We start from the raw sequence: 27,433 nt of genomic DNA on the forward strand, positions 1-27,433 counted from the left end.
CCACGCACACTGCAGGAAAGGTAAGTATATTAGCAGGAGCCTGTATCTACCTGGGGGGGGGGGGGGGGGCAGCAGTTGGGTTGGAGGATGGCAATGGCATGGGGCTGATGGTGCTGGCTAGGGGACATGGATGATTATGGTAATGGCATGGGGCTAATGATTTGCTATACCACAGTCTGTAAGAAATAAAAATAGTGTTTTTATAAAGCAATACGTTAGTTTAAGAAGGTTTTTCTTATTAGAGTACTCGATTAATACTCAATTGCTAAAATATTCGTTTCCTGCAGCCCTAGATGTCATCAAGCTGTGCCCATTTTGGTCGACTCGAAACCATGGAGCTTACACGTGGGGAGGAGGAGGAGGTGCTTGTAAAGAAGACCGGTGCGATGTCGGTCATATGGACCTGGTTTGGGTTTAAGGAGTCGGATGTTGAGCAGAAAAATATAATCTGCAAACTATGCCGGCTGAGAATAATAGCGAAAATGGGGAATAAAACAAATTTGTTTTATCACCTCAAAACGAAGCACGTTTTGGAATACGAAGATAGCCAAAAACTGCGCCCTCCTCAACAAACGCCCAGTCAGTCAAGTAGAAAGAAAAAAGGTGACCCTGCCCCTACACATCAGCATACTAATATTTTAAAAGCATTTTCTAAAAGCACTCCCTATGACAAAAAGAATCGGCAGTGGATTGATATTACCCTGGTAATGGTAATGCCATTACCCTGTACCTGTGTAAGGACATGGTGCCGTTTCTTACAGTGGAGAAAAGCGGCTTTCAGAACAGGATTAAGACACTCGATCCACGTTACGAGATACCTAGCCGCAAACACTTTACCCAAACTGAAATGCCCAAACTGTATGAAAAAGTCTGCGAGCAAGTGAAGAAAGAACTCCGGAGCATAAAACACTATGTAACTACTACGGACTTGTGGTCCAGTCGCACAATGGAGCCTTACATTAGTCTCACAGTCCACTTCATCAATGATGAGTGGAAGTTGTGCAGCAGATGCCTACACACAGCTTATTTCCCCGAGGATGATACGGGTGAACTGATATCTCAGGGATTAAAGGAAGCGCTGGAGTCATGGGGACTTAAAGAAGAGTTACAAGTCTGCATAACCACCGACAATGGCGCAAATATTGTGAAAGCAGTGGAAATGAACGGCTAGACAAGACTGCAGTGCTTCGGCCACAGACTCAACCTTGCTATCGGTAGGTAAACGTTTCTTTTAGTCCTAGACTAGTTCAACATTATGCAGGGGTTGACTGTGCTAAATAATATCTTCCAATTTTGTCCTTAGAGAGAAGTGTGAAAGACGCCCGTGTTAAACATGCAATTGGCAAATGCAAGAAAATAGTGAGTGCCTTTTCTTACACTTGGAAAAGGAAGATAGAAATGGCTAGTGCCCAGGCTAAGCTAAACCTGCCTCCTCACCGCCTCATCACTGAAACACCAACAAGATCAGCAAAACCAGCGCTTCACAGACTCTGCTGCAGATGAAGGACTACTGATCAGACACCCATCACCTAGACCACTTCCAGGCCAGTCCAACACCAGGCCTGTATCATACCCTGAACACCTATATCCACAAGTGCCTGTCAGTGTCATTAAATTGCCACCTATTCAGCCACCATACCTCATCACATGGTGACCGAAACTACACTTTGTACTTTATACTACTAGATGTGCAACACGTTATATTTTGCAGTAAGTAAAGAGAGACTTTTATACTTTAATTCCTGACCTGATTCATCAAACCAGCTTTCCACTGCACCGATCCCCAGGTAGCAACAACCTAAAAGGAGTACACCATGACGCAACTTCTCGTCAGGGATACTAATACTCCCATCCTCTGTGCTCCTCAGGGACTCACTGCACAAGGACAGCCCAAAATGCACAAATTTATTGAAGAGCGTCTCTTAATAAATTTAGGGCACTTTACTACACGCACTTCCGTTTTCAGACTGACCAATGGAATACCACCATCTTAAAGGGGTTGTCCAGCCTTCAATAAGCGACTTTAATGGTTGATGGCGACTGAGCTACACCCAAACAGCTGGGTTGTCAGACCCCTGCCATCTGGTAGGGATGGCCCATCCTGAGGATAGACTATCATTTAGTAAAGGCTGGACAACCCATTTAATAAATTCTGCCCCTTTGTCTGCAGCCATACTCTGCCTGTGTGAGGCAATGTAGACGCAATATTCAATAGTCCCAGATCATGCCAAACAAACAGAAGAAAGAACCTATAAAATGGCTATAATCTGGCTGCAATGAAAACCATACAAGTTATGACCATCTATTCCCCAACTGAAGGGGGTCAGGAGATGCATCCATGTTTTCTGTAAGACTTTGTGTCTTGACTTGAGCTATGAGAAAGACTTGCTTAATGACTGCTGTTTGGTATATGGTTCTCTGTAATTCAGTGTTCTCCGAACTGTAGATGTCCAGCGGTTACATAACTACAACTCCCAGCTGGAGAGTAATGCTTTAGGAAAACAGACTAGCCGGAGAATGTGTGTATTATCTGTATTCCCAGGATGATCCTTCTGGTTTGTTTACTTCTTAAAGAATTTCTCACATCCATACGGAACTGAAAAGTGGACATCCGCACTTCAGAGCGCAGAAACGTCAGAACAAAGTATATTAGACCAGATCAGATTATGGATTGCATTCTGAACTGGTAAAGATCAAACATTTCCCAACCAGGTAAATACAATGGAAAGCTCTACTTACAGTATATGTCTGTAATACAAATAGTAGAAGTGTGTAATTCATAGTAACCTGACAATAAGGCAACCTAAGGGGATAAAAGGCCAATGAATATAGTAGATGAGAACATTTCCAACATTACAGGAGCCTAAGGATGAGCAAGTCGATTCATCTCATCAGCAAGGAGTACTTCACCTGTGAGGGGCTGTCCCCACAGGTGAACAAGCGCTCACCTGCCTGTTGACCAACAGGGCCAGTCCTGACAATCTTGCGCATGCACCACTTCTACAACTAGCGGTGCCTCTAAAAGTGTAGCAGTGCCTGTGCAATCGCTACTCCAGTAGCACCTGCGCCACTACTCGGAGCAGTGGTAGAGGCCCAAGATTGTCAGGGCCAGGCAAGATGTCCAGCCCTGCCCATGAAGTGGCAAGTGGACTCTTCTTCACCTATGTGGACAGGAGTGCACCTAGCCTTTCTGCTGCCTGAGGCGAATATTGAAATGCACCCCCCTTCCCCATTGTGAAATTCTCAATCCAACCCCTCCCCTCCAGCCCTTCTGTTGTAGACAGCGCTACAAAACATACAGGAGAATACAGCACTGCACACCTACAGGTTGGCCACAGTTTGCCTATGATCGGCGTCCCCGACTCTCCTGGTACTCTTACCCTACTTGACCTTTGTTTTTTGCCTGACGATTTGGATCATGATGCTACCTCCTGGTTCTGACTCTGGTTTGCACTAGTTGATATTCCGATTTTGACTCCTGCATCTAGTTTTCGACTCTGTCTCTTTAATTCCAATTCGGCTTATATTTGTCTCTCCTGGTAAACCCAACTAGTTTGTTCTGCCAATTTCTTATTGTGGTCATCAATCTGTCACTAGGTGTTTTCCTTCCTTGTAGGTCCCTGTACTTATTTAGGAAGGGACTGTTGTCCATTCGTGGGCCATTGCCTACAGCAAATCGTGCAAGTAAGTAGGGGGCAGGAAGTTCAGGGTTTACTGTTCCCTACCATGACAAACCCCTTTAACAGTATACAGTAAGCTCCTAAGCTCCCCCTAGAGGTGACTGAAATAATTAGAATTTCTCATATCAGTCAAACCATTTATTATGTGCCCTACCACGGTGTTTCGCTCCATGGGGAAGTTATCATTGGATGCTTATTTCTCCTGCAACATGGGGCACAGGAAAAATGTAATGTTACATGTGGTCAATCACTGGCTGGACCACATTTGCCCAACCAAGAGCAATGATTGTTAGGGGCTTAATACTCTGGGCTCCTATAGAGAGGCCCCAGGTGAGGACCCCACTCTGTGACAAGTAAACCAACAGGGCATTTAGAAAGTAGTTGTCAAATTTAATACAGGGGATTCGTAACTTTGTATCAGAAAATCTGAGCTTCACACGATGTAAATATATAATAAATAATCAGCACTAAATTTTGGTCTTATTTCGATTTTCAAAGAAGCATGTGAAGGGGTTAATGTGGACTTGTTGCCAGACGTCCTACACAGCCCGAGCGTGTGAAGAAATATCCTGAGAAAATGAGCTTTACTAGAATCAGTGTTAAGCGCTGTCATTTTATGCTTATCCCTTAAATGTCTTTTTGACGTATGTCGCCCCGTTTAATGGCTTGTTTGCAGCAATGTATTTTATGTAATCCATCCCATTACTGCTCCTGTCCGGGTGAAGCCAAGCTCAGCTCCTTTGTGAGGTTTTTGATGAGAATTTATACAGTACGGAACAAAAACCAACTACTCACTCGATAACATGAAACCATGAATAGTCTCGAAACATGAGCCTTCTGAACGGTTTTCATCTTATCTTTGATAAGATAAACCTTTTAAAGGATCTTGCTGATGAGACAATCGGGGCATATGGACATCAAAAAGGTGGGAACCCCTCTATGAGCCAGAGACCCTAAAAAGCTCCAGCACTTGATTTTTACCAGACACTCGATAGAATACTACTTTTCACTTGTGGTGGTTGCTTCAGAGGAAACGTGAAGACAATCATCACCATGGCGGCTCTTTATATTAAGGCCGCTTTCCCACAGTCAGTGTTTGGTCATTGATTTCCATCAGAGATTGTGAGACAAAACCAGGAGTGGAGCCTCCATAGAGATAAGAAGTGATCAGCGAATCGACTTTGGGTGAAACATCCAAAGTCGATTTGCATAAAACTTTGTTAGAATACTGTACGGAGCCAGTGCTCCGTACAGTATTAGAATGTATTGGCACAGATGAGTGGTGCCTTGGAACCAAACCAGACTTCGGTAAAAGGTTTTTTACTGTATGCGTTCGCTCCGTACAGTATTCTAACGAAGTTTTAAAGGGCTTCTGTCACCCCTCTAAAGTGATTTTTTTTTTTTGGGCTAGTTACATTCGTTATAGCGCGATATATGAGAATATAATGTTGTCACTTACTTTCATGCGGCCGTTTCTTGTGAAAACGAAGTTTTATAATATGCAAATCCGGTCTCTACCAGCAAGTAGGGCGTCTACTTGCTGGTAGCCGCCGCAAAAAACCGCCCCCTCGTCGTGTTGATTGACAGGGCCAGCCGTGATCTCCTCCTCCGGCCGGCCCTGTCAGTATTTCGAAAATCGCGCGCCTCTGTTCATTCGGCGCAGGCGCTCTGAGATGAGGAGACTTCTCTTTCGGTGATGTCATTGGCGCAGGCGCACTGAGGGAGTTCTGAGGAGACGAGCCTCCTCATCTCAGAGCGCCTGCGCCGAATGAACAGAGGCGCGCGATTTTTGAAATACTGACAGGGCCGGCCGGAGGAGGAGATCACGGCTGGCCCTGTCAATCAACACGACGAGGAGGCGGTTTTTTGCGGCGGCTACCAGCAAGTAGACGCCCTACTTGCTGGTAGAGACCTGATTTGCATATAATAAAACTTCGTTTTCTTAAGAAACGGCCGCATGAAAGTAAGTAACACCATTATATTCTCATATATCGCACTATAACGAATGTAACTAGCCAAAAAAAAAAAAATCACTTTAGTGGGGTGACAGAAGCCCTTTAAGCTAATCGACTTCAGATGTTTCATCTAAAGTCGATTCGCTCATCCCTAGAGATAAGGTATAAGGGAAAGATTTGCACCTGTTCTGTGGTTTTGGCTCACAATAAATCAATGGAAATCACTGACCCACCACTGACTGAAAACAGCCTCAAAAAGTTCTCTGTGATAAAGTAAACCAGTTAAAGGGAATTTGTCAGTTCCTTTCCACCCATTAGAGGGGTTACAAATTAAATTAATCAAAAATGTAATATGTGGACTAGTAATGCACACCTTTATGATAACTATCAGTGCAGAAATGCTTCTCTCCAGTGTAATTTTCACCCTTTTTAAATTTGCAATCTGCATCTATGGTTTCTTCACTTTCTGTGGGTGGGCAGCAGCTCGTCACGTGATCATCAAGCAGCTACATCTACCAGGAGTGCACTGGAGTCATTTCTGGTTAACTACTTCCTTCTTTGCATACAAAATAGCCCCCAGAAAATCCACGAATAAATAGAACTGAGGTATATAATGTCCCCCCCTCCTCCCCCAATTTCCTTCTTTACTGTCTAGCCCAGGGATGCTCAACCTGCAAGCCTCCAGCTGTTGCAAAACTACAACTCTCAGCATGCCCTAATAGCAACAGCTGGAGGACCGCATGTAGGGCATTTCTGGTCTAGACAGATATATAGCTATGAATTTCTACATCAGCAGTCCAGCCGGAAGTACACAAGCTGGGACCGGAAGACTACCAATCTCTGCCATGGCACAGACTTTAAGTGGCAGTGACCAAGTCAGTAACTGGGGGCTTCTAGGACGTGAAGAGAGGAGGGTTGCAGGAAGGGTGTCGGCAAGCCAATTTTCCTTGGTATTTATGGCAGCAAACTTTTCCTTTAGGGGTACTCTGTTAGATGCCCCTTAAACAACTGAGCAGTAGTAATCTAATTTTCTAGCATAGCATGGCTCCGGAGTGTCCCTCTTTTTGACCAAAGTCTCTCTGTCCCTCTTTGATCCTTAAATGTCCCTCTTTTTCATCTGGGGATTTAATGCATAAATGTGCATTAATAAATTAACTAAATTGCTCCTTACTAAACTTTCTGTCTGGTTTCTACCTGTATATTAGACCATAACTTCATTATTTGGTGCAATTTGGATCTTAATAATAATCTATAATTCAATGATTTTTATGCTAATATTTAAATGGGTAATAAAGCGCAAGAAAAAAAATTGTTTTAGGGGCTCCAGGTGCTGTAAAAATAAATAAAGGAACTTACAGCCACCTAACCCATTCCCATACTGCAGTGGTGATGGAGTCAGTAATTATGCTTTGGGCAGAGTTAGAGGCGTGGCCTAGTAAGAAAAATACTGTGCGATGTGTGCTGCACATATTGTCCCTCTTTGCAATTTTCAAAAGTTGGGAGGTATGGCATAGAATTTGTCATGGGGCCCAAGCATAGATTTTGCTTTGAACCAGAAATGCTGGTGGCCAGTGAGGTTGTATTTGCAACTTCCTGTCCACAGTTACACTAGCAGGAACAGCTCTGAAGCACAAACTGTTACCCTAAGGCTCCTTGCAGACAAGCGTTTCCGGATGCGTCCCGGGTGCATTGCGGCAAACCCACGTGAGTAGGTACCCAATTGCAGTCAATGTTCAGTTTTTATCGCGCGGGTGCTATGCATTTTGCACTCGCGTGATAAAAAACTGAATGTGGTACCCAGACCCGAACTTCTTCACTGAAGTTCAGGTTTGGGTTCGGTGTTGTGTAGATGTAATTATTTTACCTTATAACATGGTTATTAGGGAAAATAATAGCATTCTTTAATACAGAATGCTTAGTACAAGGTCAATTGAGGGTTAAAAAAATAAAATAAAAATTAACTTACCTCCTCCAATTGATCGTGTAGCTGCCGGTCTGCTGTTCTTTCTTCAGGACCTGTGGTGATGTCACTGGGCTCATCACATGGTCCATCACCAAGGTGATGGACCATGTGATTAGACCATGTGATGTGACGTCACCACAGGTCCTTTAGCCGGCAGCTCATGATTAAAAAAAGTAAGAAGAGATCGGCAACTACGCTATCAGGAGGAGGAGGAGAGTTAATTTTTTATATTTTTTAACCCTCAATTGACCTTCTACTAAGCATTCTGTATTAAAGAATGCTATTATTTTGCCTTATAACCATGTTATAATGGAAAATAATACAGTGAATAGACTTTCATCTTAGCAACCATGCGTGAAAAATCGCACCGCATCCGCACTTGTTTGCGGATGCTTGCGATTTTCACGCAGCCCCATTCACTACTATGGGGCCTGCGTTGCGTGGAAAAATGCACAATATAGAGCATGCTGCGATTTTCACACAACGCACAAGTGATGCGTGAAAATCACAGCTCATGTGCACAGCCCCATAGAAGTGAATGGGTCTGGATTCAGTGCGTGTGCAATGCGTTCACCTCACGCATTGCACCCGCATGGAAAACTCGCCTGTGTGAAAGGGGCCTAACAAGTAAAACAACTGTTCAGAGGAACAGAACAGGAGCGTATAATTATTTGTTACTTAGGCAATAATACACTTTAATACTTTATGTGATTTCAATAGTCAATGCACTGCTGATAGTTTATTTTGTTTTATATCTGGGAATTGTATACTCTGAAAGTCCATAACTATAGCTGAATTAACCATGGCTTACACTAGTTTACTGGTAGAATATCCATAGGAATCTGTGTATGTATCCCCTATCCATTAGAATTAACAGTGCCCATTGTGTGTTGTTTCGGTTTATCACAATAGCTTTGCATGTTGCTAGAAGATTGGATATGCACAAAAAAAATACAGCCAAAAAGTACACAAAGGCCTTCAGGTTAAAATGTGTTCTGTCTTATGCTGGGCATACACATTCAGTAGCTGTCGGCTGACAGATATCTTCTTTCCCAACTCCCCCATACACAAACACGTTCCGCTCGGCTGAACAGGTCTGTGTATTCTATTGTGAGAGCAGAGAAAGCCGCACCCAGACACTTCCCTTGGTGGCTTATCTCCTGGAAGAACGATAGGATGAACACATTCGGTAGCTCCCCATACACGCTAGAGTGTTGGGTAAACTCACAGTTTTTGGCAGGTTCAGCCAACAGTACACTAATGTGTATGGGCCCTACACCTTGGCTCGCTGTCGGCCAAATGCTCTTTCGGCCAACAGCCAAGTGTGCTTGTGTTCCCAATGGGGAGAGGGAGGAAAAGCTGCCACCACACATGCCCAACACTTGTCTCCCTGACATGGAGAGAAAGTCAGAGCACTCCTACCTCCATCGACAAAAAATACTATTTATCAAGCTTTTATACTTTAGTACCATGTACAACCTTTTGGTCAAAATTTTCAGTGCAGGTACATGGTCCCAAACCAACATTTTTGGACCTTACATACCAAAGAATCAGTCCATGCAACTGATATGGAGCCCATATGAAGAGAACGTCCAAATCAGCATGGCTCTATCGCTTTTTGCCATAGACTATGCACACCTGTCTTGGGCCTTTCTCTACAATTAACGATAGGAAACAAGCAAGGGGGGAAATAGTGAAGGGTTCAGGTTGGTATTGTTTGTTAAAACGGATAGGTAAAGGCTGTATTACACAGCCCGATGTGGAAGACGATTGTTGGGGGGTGCTCGCTAGCGGAGAAGACCGCTGCTATTACATGCAGTGATCTCCTCTGCAGCATGGGGAGGAGCGATCTCTATGCCATTGCTCGTCCCCATGCTGTATAGTGGTTTGCTGGCAGCAGATCATTATTAGACACCATGATCTGCCGCCTGCAAACAATTTTTTAGCATGTCAAAAGATTTGGATTGCCCGATGATCGAGAGTTTGCTCATTCATCAGAAAATCAGCGGCGATCGCTAATGATCTGCCAAAAAATAAATAAATCGGGGTGTGTAATACAGGCTTAAGGGGTGGCCAACAACTTCTGGGCCCTAATGGCCCATGATGGAAGAAGGTGATAGCATGAACCATCACCACTATGGGGAAAACGTAAAGCACATACTGTGATATTGTCCCAAGATTTGAAAAAAATCAGGTGATTGTAGAAAATTTATGCTTGTATATATTATAATAAAAAAAATCATTATAAAATGGTGGTTAAACAAATAAAAACTCTGTATGTCGCATGTCAATGGTGAGGAAGTTCTAGTCAGGTCAAGTCATCAGCGCACACAACAATACTAAAGAAATACTTGGACATGATAAGAGCATAGATAAGAGTTGGAAAAGAGATTAGAGCTAATCAAAGAGGACAATTAGGTGAAAAGAGGTAATTGGCATACAGTGGAGTGTGAGGCTTTGTACACAAGCAATGGCTCAATCACCTGGCTCCATAGGACTTCATGTCAATAAAGAAGACAATCCAGATCTAAAACTGATTGTTCAAAGTACTTCTTTCCTCATTACCAAGTTTATGTCTTCTCCTCCTCCTTCTCAGTGGGCTCCCTTCTAACTCTTGTAGGCCGTAGGTCTACTTTCTGCCAGCACTGCCTTTTCCTGCCCATAGAACGCACGCATGCTCCCTCTGGCTCTTAAAGAGATGGTCACCCAGGGGGTAAATAAGACACCTTACCTGTGGGAGGGTTCCTGTGCAAGAGGTGCCAGTTTGCTAGCTTCAAGGTGCACCGGTTTACACTCATTTGCCCATGTACCAACTTCTGCCTGTTCCCGGTTTGACTTTTTGTTGCCTGTCCTGTCTTCTGTCCGATCTCTGTACGGACCTTGAGCTGACTGCCCAGACATCAGACTGTATACTGCAGGGATGCTCAACCTGCGGCCCTCCAGCTGTTGTAAAACTACAACTCCCACCATGCCCTGCTGTAGGTTGATAGCTGTAGGCTGTTCAGGCATGCTGGGAGTTGTAGTTTTGCAACAGCTAGAGGGCCGCAGGTTGAGCATGCCTGGAATACTGTATTGCATGTACTCTGCGTGCCCTGAACCTGGACTGTTCCTGACTATAGTTTTGCTTGACAACTTGCTGTTCTGTACCAGCATCTCTTGACCGTCGTGGGTGAGCAGTCACTTGAACAGAGGCTACTTCAAGAAGTAGCAACCTGGTGGTTCCCCTACATCAAAGTCTAGATCCCTATACAAGGGATAAAGGGTGAATACCATGGGGGCCACTTGGATAATGCCCTTGAGAGTAGCCCTAAGCCAAACTGCATCCAAGATCATTGGGGAGATTTATTAAAACTGGTGTAAAGTAGAACTGTCTCAGTTGCCCATAGCAACCAATCAGATTTCACCTTTCATTTTCCAAATAAGCTCTAAAAAATAAAAGGTGGAATCTCATTGGTTGCTATGTGCAACTAGAGCAGTTTTCCTTTTTACCAGTTTGGATAAATCTTCCTCATTGTATCTTACCAAATATAAGCATGAGTATAAGCAGAATCCTTTAAATGGGAATGACAACTTCTCTAGTAAAGAGCCCTCTAATATCCCCTGTGCATGCCACTCCAACTAACTAAACTCCTAAAATAAAAAATGGTAACAAAAAAAAAAAAAAAGTAATACCACAAGTCAAAGCAAAAAAGTCAAGGAAAAATAAAAATCTAAAACCATCAAAATCCCAAAGAAGAAGTCTAAAGCCGGGTTTAAAAGGCACATTTGAGCACCCATATTATGGACACAGCACCTTATTCAACTCGCACGTTTACAGAACTGAATTTAGATTATAGAATCCTAAATGAATCTTAGTGGGTGAATGAATAATTCATGGGTTAATCTATGTACTGAATTACTTCAATCCTATTGCCCATTGGCACAGATCATTTTATCCTAGGTTTGCAAACATTGTGCAGCCTTCTTCTAAACAGGCTTAGGCTGAGTTCACATCAATGTTCAGCCTTTCCGTTATAGGAGCAGAAGAACGGAAAGGACAAATTTGGCACATAACTGAGCAGAACGGAGCCTACGGACCCTATAGATGTAATGGGGTCCGTTAGGTTTCCACTCAGAGGAAGATTTTTGAAGTGGAGACAAAATGTCATGCATGCATGCCTTAGGCCGCAATGCACGAACACCCACTGTGGGGCAGCCGCAGTGGATCGCGGACCAATTCACTTTAATGGGTCCGCGAACCGGCTGTTCCGCAAAAAGATAGAACATGTCCTATCTTTTTGCGGAACGGAAGTACAGGACAAAACCCCACGGAAGCACTCCGTAGTGCTTCCGTAGGGTTCCGTTCTGCACCATTCAGCATCTCCAGATTTGCGGACCCATTGAAGTGAATGGGTCCGCATCCGTGATGAGGAATGCCCACGGAACAATGCCCGTGTATTGCTGATCCGCAAATGCGGTCAGCAATTCGGCCACGGAGCACACAAGTTCGTGTGAAAACGTGGCCTTACTAGCATAACTAGGATAATAGCTAAGTCAGCCTCACATCTGCAAATAGCTCTTCCAGGACAAGAGCCCTTTATCAGAGCAAAGCAGATAGAATTAGCTTTTCTAGTTGAGAGGTCTTGGGGGGACATCTAGATGGGTACTCTTTCGATTATAGAGACAACTTAGTATATGTGGTGACTATTGTAAGCTAGGCAATTGGTTTCTGGGAAAACTAGATGCAAATTAGCATGTCTAACATCAGCTGGCATCAGAAAGAATTACTTTTCTTATGCTTTCCCCCCCCCCCCCCCCCCAAAAAAACTATTTAAAAACTCAAAGCTATGCAAATAATCTCTCTCTTTCGGGATCCATCCACGGCACCTAGCAGACCTTCCAGCAAATGTTTGATTTTGGAGGAAAACATGGGTCAGAAGGGATCACTTTTGCCTAGATTAAAAACCCCAGCACTGTCTATATGCTGACCTTCCATTTTTAATTAAAATAACTCACTTGTTCGGCCATGTGACTGGGTTTGCCCACCCGCAACCATCATTTGTATGGCCACCCGCAAATTCTGAAACAAAATACATAGTGTAACTGCTGACTGTCTCCAGAACAAGTTTGGCTTTCTCACTTGTTGGGGCCACATTATCACAGCTTTTTCACATCCTTCCCTCTCAAATTCTCATCTCATTAAAAATAAATGGACCATTCGCAGTCTTCATGGCTAATTTCTTCCATTTGTAGTCACTTGATGTCAGTTCTAGTACATACATACACACATTAACAGGACTCCTATCCTGAGCGCTCTCCGTTCTGGGTCTCAAGTGTCCATACAGCCACTTCAATATTGATCAATCTCCATCATCACCTATCTGCTCTCAAGCTAAATCAGCGCTTGTATTTATCTGGCAATATGATTCACGGTGCGCTGAGCCTCCTTCTAGATTCAGATGACTAATATCAGCATTCACTTACACAAACACGGAGCTCAGGAACCTGTCCTACCCAACTTCAGGCGAGAAATCGCCACACGGATTGTAAAAGGGAGAGAAAAAGCATCTTTGCTTGATCCAAAGCTGGATGCAGACATTAGATAAAACAGCCAGATGATCACAGTAAAATGGCCCTTCCAGTCTTATAAAGACACTATATACCAAATTCTGTTGGCCTTGTTCAGACAGTACTTTTTTTTTTCATGCGTTTTTTTATTTTTTTTGGCAGGCAAGCACCTCCCAAAAAATCCAACTCAGGGCTCATGCACGCGACCGTTGTTGTTTTGCGGTCCATTTTTCACTGATCCGTTGTTTTTTTCCCCTCTGATTTAACTCCTCTTCCGTTATTCCACAGAACATATCCGTATGGTTTCCATATGCGATCCGTTTTTTGCGAATCGTAAACAGTAACTTATTATTCACCAAACAAATGAGTAATATGGGCTTGGCATAGCATTTCTACAGTATGGATACGCAAAATACGGATGTCATACGGATGTGTTCCGTGTGCGTTCCATATTTTTTGCAGACCCATTGACTTGAATGGGCCTCGGACCATGAGTTGCAGACAATAATAGGACATAGACTACTTTTTTGCGGAACGGAAATGGAATGCACACGGAGCATGGTTACGGCCACCGCTGCAGTGTACATATGAGGTGGCAGGACGGGAGCTGGGGCACATGTGTGTCTATGCACACTCCCGCGGGGTTGGCCACTAGAGAGGCCGGTGCTTTTTTCTATAGTGTGCAAGCACGACCACCACTGCTGGATTGCAGGGTGGTCATAACGAGCAGTGTATAATGTGATTGAAAAATTAATCAAGCCAGCAAAGGAGGCAATATGGACAATCAGAATACATTAGTAAGTGCCTTGTATTCACTTTCTATACATAATATATGCCATTTGCTGAAGTGAGACAACCCCTTTAATGAGAAGTCCCCTATTCAGGATCTTCATTTCTTGGCCACAGAGAAGAGCACATACAAAGATTATTTCTCACTCTTGAGGACCTGTCGTGCTTACACAGACAACTGACTATTGATTTGAATGTGCTGGTCCTTTAAAAAGAAAAAAGTTGAAACAAGTTAGATTGAGTCTAAACTGGGAACAGCACTAGGTAGGGGCTGGGTAGAGCAGTACAAACATACCTTTTGTGTAGTTTTTATCAGGAGTAATCAAAATATGAAACTTTATTCTGGTGGATTCTGCTTCTGCAAGTATCCAGGAGGAGGAGATTTGCTATGAAGTGCTCTCTGCATTGAGCCTCTTCACAGCCCCAGGGGGCCGCCTGAGCCCTCCTCACAGCCGGCCAGTGGACATTTTTGGGGATGTATTTTGTGCTGTTGGCTGAAGTATTTTGTGATGGACTGTGGTATTTGGCTCTGTTGGGGTGGTATAACGTGCCACAATATAGTATTGCTGGCCCCGCCTACTTGTGTTGGCCCTGCCTTCCATCAATTTGGACCCAGCTACAAAACGGGGCCACTTTTAATATTTTTTCCAGGGCTACTTTAAGTTCACAGTTTGCCCCTGGCTGGACTGCCAGCTTTCAAGCAATACCAGGCTATTATCTCTAGCTGCTACCAAGCCAGAGATATAAGAAAATTGCGGTCCCCAATGCACGGAATGGCCGAACAGCAGCCGTGTGCAAGAGGCCTAAACCTTTCATATCTATAGCTGGCCATACACATTCAGTACACAGTTAGAAGGGTATTCCAGTTGTTAAAATGTATCCCCTCTCCACAGTATAGGGGATAACGATTAGATATGTGGGGGTCCTACCGCTGGGACCCCCACCGATCACGAGAATGCGGGCCCGGTACCACCACCACCACCACTACAGGCATGCATGCGGCCGCTCCATTCATTTCTATGAGAATTCCTGAGATACTGTAGCAGTACTCTGTACTCCGCTATCTACAGAACTGTAGAATGGTGCGGCTACGAAAATGTGCAACCGGCGGCTCTGTTCATTTCAGGGTGGCTGTAGGGGATACAGGGGCCCCTGTTCTCGTAATTGGTGGGAGTCCCAGTGTAGGACTCACACCAATCTAAGGCCCCTTTCACACGGGCGTTGCGGGAACACCCGCAATTTTTCCGCGCGAGTGCAAAACATTGTCATGCATTTTGCATGCGCGTGAGAAAAATCGTGCATGTTTGGTACCCAAACCCGAACTTCTTCACAGAAGTTCGGGCTTGGGATCGGTGTTCTGTAGATTGTATTATTTTCCCTTATAACATGGTTATAAGGGGAAATTATAGCATTCCGAATACAGAATGCATAGTACAATAGCGCTGGAGGGGTTAAAATAATAATTTGATAACTTGATCGCGTAGCCCGGCATCTCTTCTGTCTCCTGTGGTGAGCATTCATTTCAGGAACAGGACCTGTGGTGATGTCACTCCGGTCATCACATGATCCATCACCATGGTGATGGAACATGTGATTACCGGAGTGACGTCACCACAGGTCCTGTTCAGCAAAGGAGACAGAAGGAGATGCCGGCTACGCGATCAAGTGGACTAAGGCGAGTTAAATTATTTTTAACCCCTCCAGCGCTATTTTACTATGCATTCTGTATTCAGAATGCTATTATTTCCCCTTATAACCATGTTATAAGGGAAAATAATAATGATCGGGTCTCCATCCCGATCGTCTCCTAGCAACCGTGCGTGAAAATCACACCGCATCCGCACTTGCTTGCGATTTTCACGCAACCCCATTCACTTCTATGGGGCCTGCGTTGCGTGGATTATCGCACCGCAACGCACAAAGAGGAGCATGCTGCGATTTTCACGCAACGCATAAGTGATGCATGAAAATCACCGCTCGTGTGCACAGCCCCATAGAAATGAATGGGTCCAGATTCAGTGCGGGTGCAATGCGTTCACATCACGCATTGCACCCGCGCAGAGTACTCACCCGTGTGAAAGGGGCTTAATAGTTATTCCCTAACCTGTGGATAGGTGATAACTTCTAACAACCGGAATATCCCTTTAATGCTCGCCCACCAACTCCATACACATACCACTGCAGGCAGTCAATAGGTGATGAAGTCCAACACGACCAACCAACTTTTCAGCAGATGTATATCAGGTGTCGTCAGGGGCGGACTGGGAATTTAAAGTGGCCCTGGAAAAAATACTAAAAGTGGCCCCATTTTATAGTTGGGTCCAAATTGATGGAAGGCAGGGACAGCAATACCATATTATGGCACATTATACCGCCCCAACAGACTCAAATACCACAGTCCATCACATAAGGCCTCTTTCACGCGAACGTGTGCGTTCCGTGGCCGTATTGCGGACCGCATTTGCGGATCCGCAATACACGGTCCCGTTCCATGGGTATTTCGCTTCACGGATACGGACCCATTGAGTGTGTCAGCAAATCCAGAGATGCGGAACGGTGCAGAACAGAACAATATGGAAGAACTACGGAGTGCTTCCGTGGGGTTTCATCCCGTTCTTCCACTCCGCAAAGATAGAACATGTCCTATCGTTTTGCGGAATGGGCGGACCCATTCTATGGTTGGTGTTCGTGCACGGCCAGGGGGCGCACACGTTCATGTGCAAGAGGCCTAATACTGCCAGCAGCACAAAATACATCCACCAAAACTTCCACTGGCCAGTCGTGAGGAGGGCCCAGGCGGCCCCTGGGCATCGGCCCACGGGAAGTTTCCCTGTAAGGTCTATGGCCAATCTGTCCCTGGGTGTGAGACATTATAGCCTAAATTCACTATTGAATATGCACCAGGACTTTGTCTATATTTGGTCGTGTTTTGTCACAAAATGTTGCATCTCTTGTTTTAGACGGTTTATTTGCCACGCTTAACAGGGGGCGTGGTTTAATGAGAAAGAAGGCATGGCCTAAAAGGGGTTTTTTATTTTTATTTTACTCCAAAATTTCTGGCGTAAAAATAACAAAAAATTAAGACAATTAACCATTGTCCTACGGCCACGACACATGATTTTGCTTACTTCCAGAGAAACCACTCATGGTTTTTTCCATACCGCATGGTGTTTTTTTATGGTACTTTTTAGCGGTTTCTTTTTTCCTAAACAACTGCTGTGAACTTTTTTTTTACCTCTGGCAAAAAAAAAATATATATACTATATATACTATACTATGTCCTGCATTTTATATTTTTTGGAGCTGATGTCTTTATCACAAAAAATGCACCAAAAAACACAGGTGCAAAAAAAAAAAAACATCACCAAAAACCCGTGTGGTGATGAGTCCTCCCTTAAACTTTTAGACTGTCTAGAACTAAAACCATAGCAACCAATCCCAGCACAGCTTTCATTTTGCATTCTGTCCTTGAAAAATGAAAGCAGTGTTGGGATTGGCTGTTGTTGGCAACAAAGATAGTTCCATTAACCTGCCCAGTATAGATATTGCCCCCAATAGGAAATCTGGGCCTATAATTGCTTGCTTGAAATTGGGTTGTCCCTAGCAACCAATCTCAGCACAGCTCTCATTTCTATTGTGCTCAGGAAGAAATGGAAGCTGAGATTTTATTGGTTGCTATTATAACATACACTTTCACTGTCAGGCAGTTTTCATAAATGAGGCCTATTTCCAAACAAGCATTACCCAAACCACTTACAGTTTGTGCATGGGAAGCTTATGGTCTTAGATAAACCCTGGTAGGGCATACAAATGTAGTAGAGGAGGGTTCCTCAAGTGACACTTACTTCTATTAGCCAAATCTGACAGTGGCTACGAAGAGTGCCTCTCAGTCTGGAGGACCTGACACATCTGTTGATTACACGGACACCCCGTTGATTTCTATGTGTCCTGTGTAATGCTTCAGGTCTCCTGTGGTGGCGCTGCAAGGGGGTTGGAAGCCCGGGTGGACAGTTATTGATTTTGGTGTTTTACATACTGGTCTTAAAGGGTTTTTTCGAGACTTTTATACTCATCGGTGGGGGTCTGAAACCCGTGACCCCAGAGGATCAGCTGTTTGAGAAGGCACAGATGCTTGCAGTAGACCCTCACCAGGCACAGCTCCATACATAGAGTGGCTGTGCTTGGTATCACGCTCAGCCCCATTCACTACAATGGGGCTGAGCTGTGGTTAGGCCATGTGATCAATAAACGTGACTTCCTTTGGCCTAGGCCAGTAATGGTTAACCTCCAGCACTCCAGCTGTGGTGAAACTACAACTCCCAGCATGCTCCACTCAATTCTGTGGAGTTCTTAGAACAGCCAAGCAAGTGTGCATCTTGGGAGTTGTAGTTTTACCACAGCTAGAGCGCCGGAGGTTAGCCATCACAGGCCTAGGCTAAGCTGCAAAAAGGCCGTGGCACTACTGTGAGCGCTGGTGCTTTCTCAAACAGCTGATCAGCGGGGGTCCCGGGTGTCAGAGGCACACATCTCTTAATAATTTTGGCTCATCTTTGTAGGTCCCTGCGCCAGAACTGAAATCTACCCCAGAAAGAGAGTATCCTGGTGTAGATTATAATAAATATGCCTGGCTGGATATGCTAGGGCCCGTACTGCTCAATTTTTTTTTAAAGGTATCTAAAACCCTCCAAAAAGTCACAACATTCCACTCCCAAGTTTGTGATGGCAGTAGTAAAGGGGTTGAGAAAGGTCCCCCATAGTGCCAGGTCCTCCTCGCACATGACAGCTGTTTGCTGGGGACTTTAGCAGGAACACCCTGTGATCAGTTTCTCATTGGGAGTCTCTTCTAGTAAGAACAGTAGGACACCCTAAAGGGGTATTGTGCAATACGATCCCATAGAATAAACCCAATGGAAATATTTTATTCACAAGCACAACAGGGATAAAATCTGTATTCTCTCTACGCCTGAGAGGCTGATGGACAACGTGCCTCAGCTTGCTATAAGGAGATGCCGCATATCAGACGTCCTATGTTGATGCCTGCAGCGATTTATAGTTGCAATGGGTGGACCCGTTATTGCAAATTTTACAATCCCTGGATTAAGTCCAATTGTTGTTTTTTTTTTAAGAAAGCTTCTTGTGCCGCCATTTACATAGTTAAGAAACTCCCAAAGAGAGATTTTATTGTGTTTATCTGAGGTTTTTGACACTAGTGGAATCTGAAGTAATGTCCATTCAATGCGTCTGTCCATCATTCATTCCTAGGCCAAGAACAATAGCAAATGAGGGCATGAAAGGACAATCCTAATCAGAGATGAAAGGCAAGACTCAGGAGATTGAATGTCCCAACTTGTCTCCCGAGACATCAGTCAATCTGCCTGAGGCACAGAAGGAGTAGTATAAATCTTCCTGAACCCACCCATTGATGGATGACAGGACAGCCCTCCATACAAATCCCATATCATATACCACATCTCAGCACCAAAGTCGCTGGAGATCAGTGGACTAGAACTTCTTGTATAGTACCATATGCCCTGCTAGACCGAACCTAGGTTACCTATAGCTTTGCAGCTGTTGTGGTTCTAAAGGTCTCAAGAATCCATGAAAGCCACCAGACTTGTGTTATGGTACTGAGTAACATATGGCACTATTGTCCTCACAACTGACTGCACACAATTCAAAATGATCAAACATTACAACAAGAAGAGATCTCAAATGTACTTAAGAGTTGTGGATGCTTGGAACAGACTCCCAGCATTTAGCGAAGTAATTACAAGCCTGCCATATACATCCCATACAGAAATGACAAGAGAGGCAGCACGTCCTGCTGTCAATCTACGATTCTGGGTTGCATTTCATCACATAACGTTGCACAGATGCAACAATAAAATGACGAGGATAAAAGTAAGACAAAAATATCTCCAACGTGTATTTCTGCAAAAAATGTATCAAAAATACAAAGAAGACAATTTAATTGATTGAACGCCTCCCCTCTGCTCTGTATCATTAAAACCGTGCCACCTATAAGAAGTCATTCCGTTCGACTACGCTAGAGACGGACTCACTGCCGGGAAGAAGAAGGTGGAAGAGGTCATCTGAATGGATCCCCCCCACCACCAGAGCCCACCTGACAAGAGCACAGGAGACGACGGTTGTGCAGCACAAGAAAAGTCTTTTGTTACTTCCACACAAAAGCCAATCTCTCTCCCTTTCCCTTCCTGGGCCCTTTCCCAGCTCAGCGGCCTCCGTGAAACTCTCCGGGGTAATAAAAAAAAATAATAATAAATAGTCCTAAAAACTTTTTGTTTTCAAGCAACATGGTGGTGGATAAGTTTACAGTAGAGCTCAGGGGGTCTGCAGAGCACTCTCATCAGATCAATCCAACCACAAGGAAAGGAGAGGTATGAGCAAAACTTTCCCAGCTTCTCACTGCCACCAGATCCCCAAACCAGTATGATCACTTACTTGTCCGTCTCTTGTGACATGTTTGATCCAATGAACTCTCCCTTTATGTTCTCCCTCGCTCCCTGGTGGAACTGGACTTTCAAGTCTGTGCAGGTAAAGGTGTGTGGAAGGGAAAGAGATGGCAGAACAAGTGCTACTGGTAATTCTTCTTTTTTTTTTTTTCCTCCTCTCTACCTTCTACCCCTCCCCCCCCTTCCTTTGACTTTTTTTTTTTTTTCTTTCTTTCCCAGCCCAGCCAGAAAGGTGAGAGACAGGTAGACAGCTACGCCCCCAGGTCTCTCCACCCCATTCTCCACCTCTTGTGGAACAGTCACACAGGTCAGTGCTGTCCTATGTCCCTTCCCATCTACGCCTGCTACAGACAAGCATTGCAAGCCGCACAGGGAAGGGGTTAAATCTGCGTACTATGATCACCTGTATGCACAAAAGCGCGCGGCTAGGAAATTTTAGTTTATTTTTAAAGGAGGAACCTTTATGGTAGGTAAGGAACCTGCCTGATGACCACAGCCTTCATAAAGCAGGAAGAGGGAAAAAATGAATGTGCGTTGTATACTTAACCCATTGTCTTACCTGCTCAGGGCTTTAAGCGGACTACTTCTGCACTCACGCACAAAGGGTAACCCCCAAGAACCCATCTTTGGGGATGACTTCATGCAGAATTTACCGTTCTCCCGGACAGATATGTGTAGTGCCTGAGTTTTCTTACGTGCGGTGGCCATAGACACAAGATAAAAGTCGGCTATGCAAAATACTGTACACATTTTTGGACAACTTAAGGGTCCATTCACACGTCCGTTGTTTCTTTCCTGATCTGTTCCGTTTTTTGCGGAACAGATCTGGACCAGTTCTGTACCCATTCATTTTTAATGGGTCCTGAAAAAAATCGGACAGCACAATGTCCGATTTTTTTCAGGACCCATTGAAAATGAATGGGTCCAGATCTGTTCCGCAAAAAACGGAACAGATCAGGAAAGAAACAACGGACGTGTGAATGGACCCTTAGGCCTATTGCACATGGCCGCATCCGTTTTTCAGTCAGCAAACCGCGTATCCGCAAAATACAGATACCGGCTGTGTGCTTCCTGCATCGTTCTTGGCCCACAAAAAGGACAAGAATAGGACACGTTCTCTAATTTGTGGCACGGATGCGGACAGCACACAGATGATATCCGTGTGCTGTCCGTATATTTTTTTTTGGCTCCGGATCAGACGTGGACTGAAAATATAGTCATGTGCATGAGGCCTAAGGGCGCCTTCACACGCTACGGATTTCCGCGCAGAATCTGTGAGGAAAAACCGCATGTATTCTGCAACGTGTACAGGTGGCCTTAGTGTGCTTTTAGGCCTCTTTCACACGTGTGCGCCCCGTAGTTGTGCTGCGGCCCGCAAAATGCGAGCCGCAATGCACGAGCACAGTCTGTGGGGCAGCCGCAGCGGATCGCAGACACATTCACTTTAATGGGTCCGCGATCCGGCCGTGTTCTATCTTTTTGCGGAACGGAAGTACGGGATGAAACCCCATGGGAGCACTCCGTAGTGCTTCCGTAGGGTTCCGTTCCGTGCTTCCGTTCCGCATCTCCGGATTTGTGGACCCATTGAAGTAAATAGGTCCGCATCCGTGATGCTGAATGCCCTTACACAAAGGCTTTTAGCAGCATTTTTCTGCACTTTTACGCCTGTTTGTGCTATTTTCTTTTATTTTTTTAATTTTTGCACCAGCCATTTTTGGTGAATTTTTTTGTGGTAAAAACACAAGTTCCAGATGTTAGCTGAAAGTCTATGGGAAATATGAAATGCAGGACACACAATTGTTTTTCACACAATTGGTTTTCTTAGGGCTCATGCACACGAACATATTCTCTTTCTGTGTCCGTTCAGTTTTGGGGTTTTTTTTGCGGACCGCATGCGTCAACCATTCGTTTCAATAGGTCCGCAAAAAAAAAAGTTACTCAGTGTGCGTTCCGTTTCCTGTATGTCCGTTCCACAAAAAAATTCAACATGTCCTATTATTGTCCGCATAACAGACGAGGATAGGACTGATCTTTTAGGGGCCAGCTGTTCAGTTCATCCGTATTTTTACGGTCAGGTGCATGAGCCCTTAAGTGGAGTTTTTTGTCGTTCTGGATTTTTTTTTTTTTATTCACCGGGGAAGATTTATCAAAACTGGGGTAAAGTAGAACTGGTTTAGTTGCCCATAGCAACCAATCAGATATCACCTTTCATTTTACAGAGCTTCTTTGGAAAATGAAAGGTGGGATCTGATTGGTTGCTATGGGCAACTAAGGCAGTTCTACTTTACACCAGTTTTTAAAAATCTCCTCCATTGTGTGCAAAAAAGGCAGAAAAATACTTATTCTGGTGTTTTTTACTGGCAAAAACAAACAAACATCAGAGCCAAATTCGTGTGCTGGGGACCCTAAGGCTGGGGTTATATGGCAATCTTTGCCACCGTGTATCGACCAAAGATCGCACTGCTTCTATTGAATAGAATGGGGTCTCAGTGTGATTCACAGGTTGCTGCGACCGCGAGCCAACAATCGCACAGTGTTGGACTTTTTTGCGATTCTGTGGTTGCTGTAACTTGCGATTCGTGCTGTGATCCCGTTCAGTTCAATGGCTGCCGTGCTACACAGAGATTCTTGGCTGCGCGACGAGTGTCATCGGCAAGATCGCCGTGTATACCAATCCTTCCACAGCGAGAGTTTCTTTGAGAAAGATTTACTAAAGGAGTATTCTCACTTCAACATTTATGACATATTGATAGCATATGCCATAAATGTCCAATGATTGTGGGACATACCTCTGGGGCCCACTCCTATCTCAAGAATGGGGCCCCAGGGGTATGACCCACACACATTGGACATTTATGGTGTCCATGATGTGACATCTAAGCTGGCCATTCATCGTCTAGATTTAAAGATTTCATGCATTTTAAAAATAGCATGCTATTATGCACAATCACCACTAGAGGGAGCTTATTTGCTGTCTTATCATTGTCTTACAGTATGCAGTAAGCTCCTAAGCTCCCTCTAGTGGAGGCAGCCAGAAGGTCATCCATTAAATCATGTCTATGCAGGGGATTTGGAGCTCTTTAACAAATCTTCAATTACTATTATGGGATGTGGGAAATGGATGGGGTCCAGCGCCACAGCCTGGGACTCGGGCATGGGCGCATGGTGTCAGACAAGCTGCCAGGCCACACCCCCCGGTGACACAAGCGCGTCCATGGCATAGAAGGGCTCATTCCCCTCCTCCCGCAGCTCACGCACGCTGGTGGAGATTTTGTGATTAAATGTATGCGTGTATTTCATTTAGCAGGCGAGTGACATCTCAGCCTACCTATCATTTGAATTGTGGTGTTCTGGTCCAATGGGGGTCCGAATCTCTGGACTTATCAGGCTCTAATTCAGGGACTCGGCAATCTATTTAAATCCTATACTGGCAATACCCCCTTGCCATTTATGTTTCACTCCCTTTCTGTGCTCCCAGTTGCGTTTGTTGTGGATTTGGAGTGCTTGTTATATTAAAGGGGTTGACCCACGAAAAATATTCTACAGTTTTCAAACCAGCACTTGGATCTGAATTCTTTTGTAATTGCATGTAATTAAAAATTTAGTATAGCCACTGAGTTATTCAATAAAATATATCTGTACAGCGCCACCTGCTGTTATTTTTATTTCTTTGTCCTGCTCACTCAGATGGCTGCACATGCTCAGTTTCATCCTTCAACTGCCTCCTGAGCTGTGATAGGGAGAGCTTTGACACGCCCCTAAGCTTCAGCAGAAAAGACACTCCCCTTGAGCTGTCAGCTTGATATAAATCTAGCAGAGCAATGACCTCCCTCTGTCTTGTGATTCTGTACAATGATACCCATCTGGTTCTGACTTTGGATTGGCTATTTTGACTATCCTCCGTCTTCCAAATGTGTACTGTATTGTTCTCTCGGCTTTTGACCTTATTCCATACAACCCTTCTCTGTGTGGCTGCGTTCTGTGTCTGTCTGTCTTGCACTTAAGCAATACAGGGAACGTTGACCAGTTGCGGTTTTGCCACTTAGGCCTTGCACCACAACTAGTATCTTCTAAGCTTCCCAGGATGCTGGCAGTAAAGGAGGAGACAACATGTTTGGCCATCCTCCTGCCCTCCCTGCTGTCAGAAAACTGTGGTTCCTGGAGAGAAGGACTCCTCTGCAGTGCTGGCTGATTTGTCAGGTGTGTGACAGTAGTGAGCTGTAGGAGACTGTAAGGGGGAAATAGGCGATTTGTTTATAGTAGACTCAGATGTGTGCTGCGAGTGGCATTGGGGGGACTCTTCCCTAGGTCCCCCCAATGCCTCTGCTTTAGGTGTACCCCCATTAGTGCCACAGCTCCAGATGTCCCCCAATGCCCCCACTCTAAATGCACCCCTAATATTGCCTCTTCTCCAGTTGCCCCTCTTATACCTCTGCTCCAGGATCGCCACTATTACCCTGCCTCAGGCTACCCTAATGTCTCTTCTGTAGGTGCACCCCATAAACGTCCCAGCTCCAGATGCCCCCATTCTAAATGCACTGCTAATATTGCCTCTTTTCCAGTTACCCCTGCTCAAGGATCCCCTCAGATGACCCTAATGCCTCTGTTTCAGCTTTGAACCTCCATTTGTGCCCCTTGCTCACATTGCTCCTCTTGCACCTTTGCTTTGGAAAATAATAGCATTCTTAATACAGAATGCTTAGTAAAATAGGGATGGAGGGGTTAAAAAATAAATTAATAATAATTTAGCTCACCTCAATCAATTGTTCGCGCAGCCCGACTTCTCTTCTGTCTTCTTCTTTGATGACCTGGAGGAAAAGGACTTTTGGTGACGTCACTGCGTTAATCACACAGTCAATCACATGATCCATCACCATGGGGATGGATCATGTGATGGACCATGTGATGAGCACAGTGACGTCACCAAAGGTCCTTTTCCTCCAGGTCATCAAAGAAGAAGACAGAAGAGATGCCGGCTGCGCGAACAAGTGGATGAGTTGAGTTAAAATATTATTTATTTATTTTTTGACCCCTCCATCCCTATTGTACTATGCATTCTGTATTAAGAATGCTATTATTTTCCCTTATAACCATGTTATAAGGGAAAATAATAAAGATCGGGTCCCCATCCTGATCATCTCCTAGCAACCATGCGTGAAAATCGCACTGCATCCGTACTTGCTTGCGGATGCTTGCGATTTTCACGCAGCCCCATTCACTTCTATGGGGCCTGCGTTGCGTGAAAAACGCACAATATAGAACATGCTGCGATTTTCACGCAACGCACAAGTGATGCGTGAAAATCACCGCTCATGTGCACAGCCCCATAGAAATGAATGGGTCCGGATTCAGTGCGGGTGCAATACGTTCACCTCACGCATTGCACCCGAGCGGAAAACTCACCCGTGTGAAAGAGGCCTAATGTATTGTTATTATCTATAATGCTTCCTTTCCATCAAATTATACACGGCACGTATCCATGGTTATTACCACCGTGTAATCCAGCAGTGGTGGCCGTGCTTACACACTATACGGAAAGCCTGGAAGTGCGCATAGGCCAACACCTTTACCTATAGTGTGCAAGCACGGCCACCGCTGCTGGATTGCAGAGTGGTCAAAACCATGGATACGTGCTGTGTATAATGTGATGGAAAAGAGTCAATATGGACAATCACAATACATTAGTAAGTGCCTTGTATTAACTTTCTCTACATGATAAATGCCAATTGCTGAAGTGAGACAACCCATTTAACCCCTAAAAGTGTGCTACACTTAAGGATTAGGCACAAATGTCTTGGTGTGTGCATTGCGTGTTTCCTATGTGATTGGTGTGTGCTATTGTATGATCTATGTATCAGTGGCATGTGAGCCATGTATAAGTGTCTTGTGTCCCACATCTATCCAATGAGTGATTGGTGTGCGCTGCATGTGTCTTGTTTCTGACTTAAGTGCAGGCTATCCATATATGTGTAAATTCGGCCACATGTATGTTTGTGCATTTTGCTGTGAATGTCCGCCATCATACTTCATCTTTAATATCTCTGTTATCACTGTAAGGGCTCATGAACACGACCGTTGGATGTTTTGCAGAATGCAAATTGCGGATCCGCAAAACATGGAAACCGGGTGTGTGCATTCCACATTATGCGGAACAGAACGTCCGGCCTCTAATAGAACTGTCCTATCCTTGTCTGGAATGTGAACAATAATAGGACATGTTCTATCATTTTGCAGAACGGCCATGCGGACATACAGACACGATTCTGGGGCCATGCCCCATTGAAGTGAAGTGAACGGTACAGACATGGAAAAAAGTTAGTGTGCAGGAGCCCTAAGGTGGGCCCCCAGAATCAGCCACACTGGTGGGCCCTAAGTACCCCAGTCCGACACCGAGTTACTTGTATTAACTTCCTCTACATAATAAATTCTATTTGCTGAGATGAGATAACCCCTTAAAGTCAGTACTTTCTGCTCTGCACTGATGAGAGGCAATCACCCTGAAACAGCTGTCTGCAGCTGTGATGCTGGCTTAATTATTATCCAAATTATGTCTCAAGGTCTGTTAAAAAGGTCAAACATCAACATGCCTGATCCTTTGTTTTCAAGGTCCAGGGGTGTCTGGCTCAGGTTTGCTCCTCTCTACCCATTCAGAACACATGCTGAACTGAGCGTGCATATGTGTAGGGGAGTTGGGAGCTGTCGGTCAAACGAGCTGGTAGCTATTGAATTTGTAGTTCATACCTTGCTGATCCATTGAATGGAAACAACTAGGGATAAACGAATCGACTTCAGATGAAACATCCGAAGTCGATTTGCATAAAACTTTGCTCTAATACTGTACGGAGCTGCAGATCTGCAGTATTAGAATGTATTGTCTCCGATGAGCCGAAGTTATTGCTTTGTGAAGTCGCACAAGGTTACACTTGGAACCGAACCCGAGTTCGGGAAATGTTTTTTTACAGTACAAATTAATTTATGAAGTTATTACGTAAAGTCTCGCGAGTCTTTGCAAAGGAATAACTTCGG

At 44.6% G+C, this 27,433-nt stretch overlaps 1 protein-coding gene across 2 annotated transcripts in view; it reads right to left on the reverse strand.

Annotated features, from left to right (window-relative positions):
* The window catches only part of GRHL2 (grainyhead like transcription factor 2), a 107,490-nt gene that overhangs the window by 67,102 nt on the left and 12,955 nt on the right, over positions 1–27,433 (reverse strand). Inside the window, exon 1 of one of the 2 annotated variants that reach the window (XM_044294422.1) lies at positions 20,397–20,540. The exons of the other annotated variant lie outside the window; for it this stretch is intronic. Coding sequence (XP_044150357.1) covers positions 20,397–20,416 — 20 coding nt within the window. The 5' untranslated portion in view covers positions 20,417–20,540. Of the gene's footprint in view, positions 1–20,396; positions 20,541–27,433 lie in introns of those variants that run through there. 2 annotated transcript variants of the gene reach the window in all.

Source organism: Bufo gargarizans, chromosome 5, assembly GCF_014858855.1.
Source record: "Bufo gargarizans isolate SCDJY-AF-19 chromosome 5, ASM1485885v1, whole genome shotgun sequence".
NCBI lineage: Eukaryota > Metazoa > Chordata > Amphibia > Anura > Bufonidae > Bufo > Bufo gargarizans.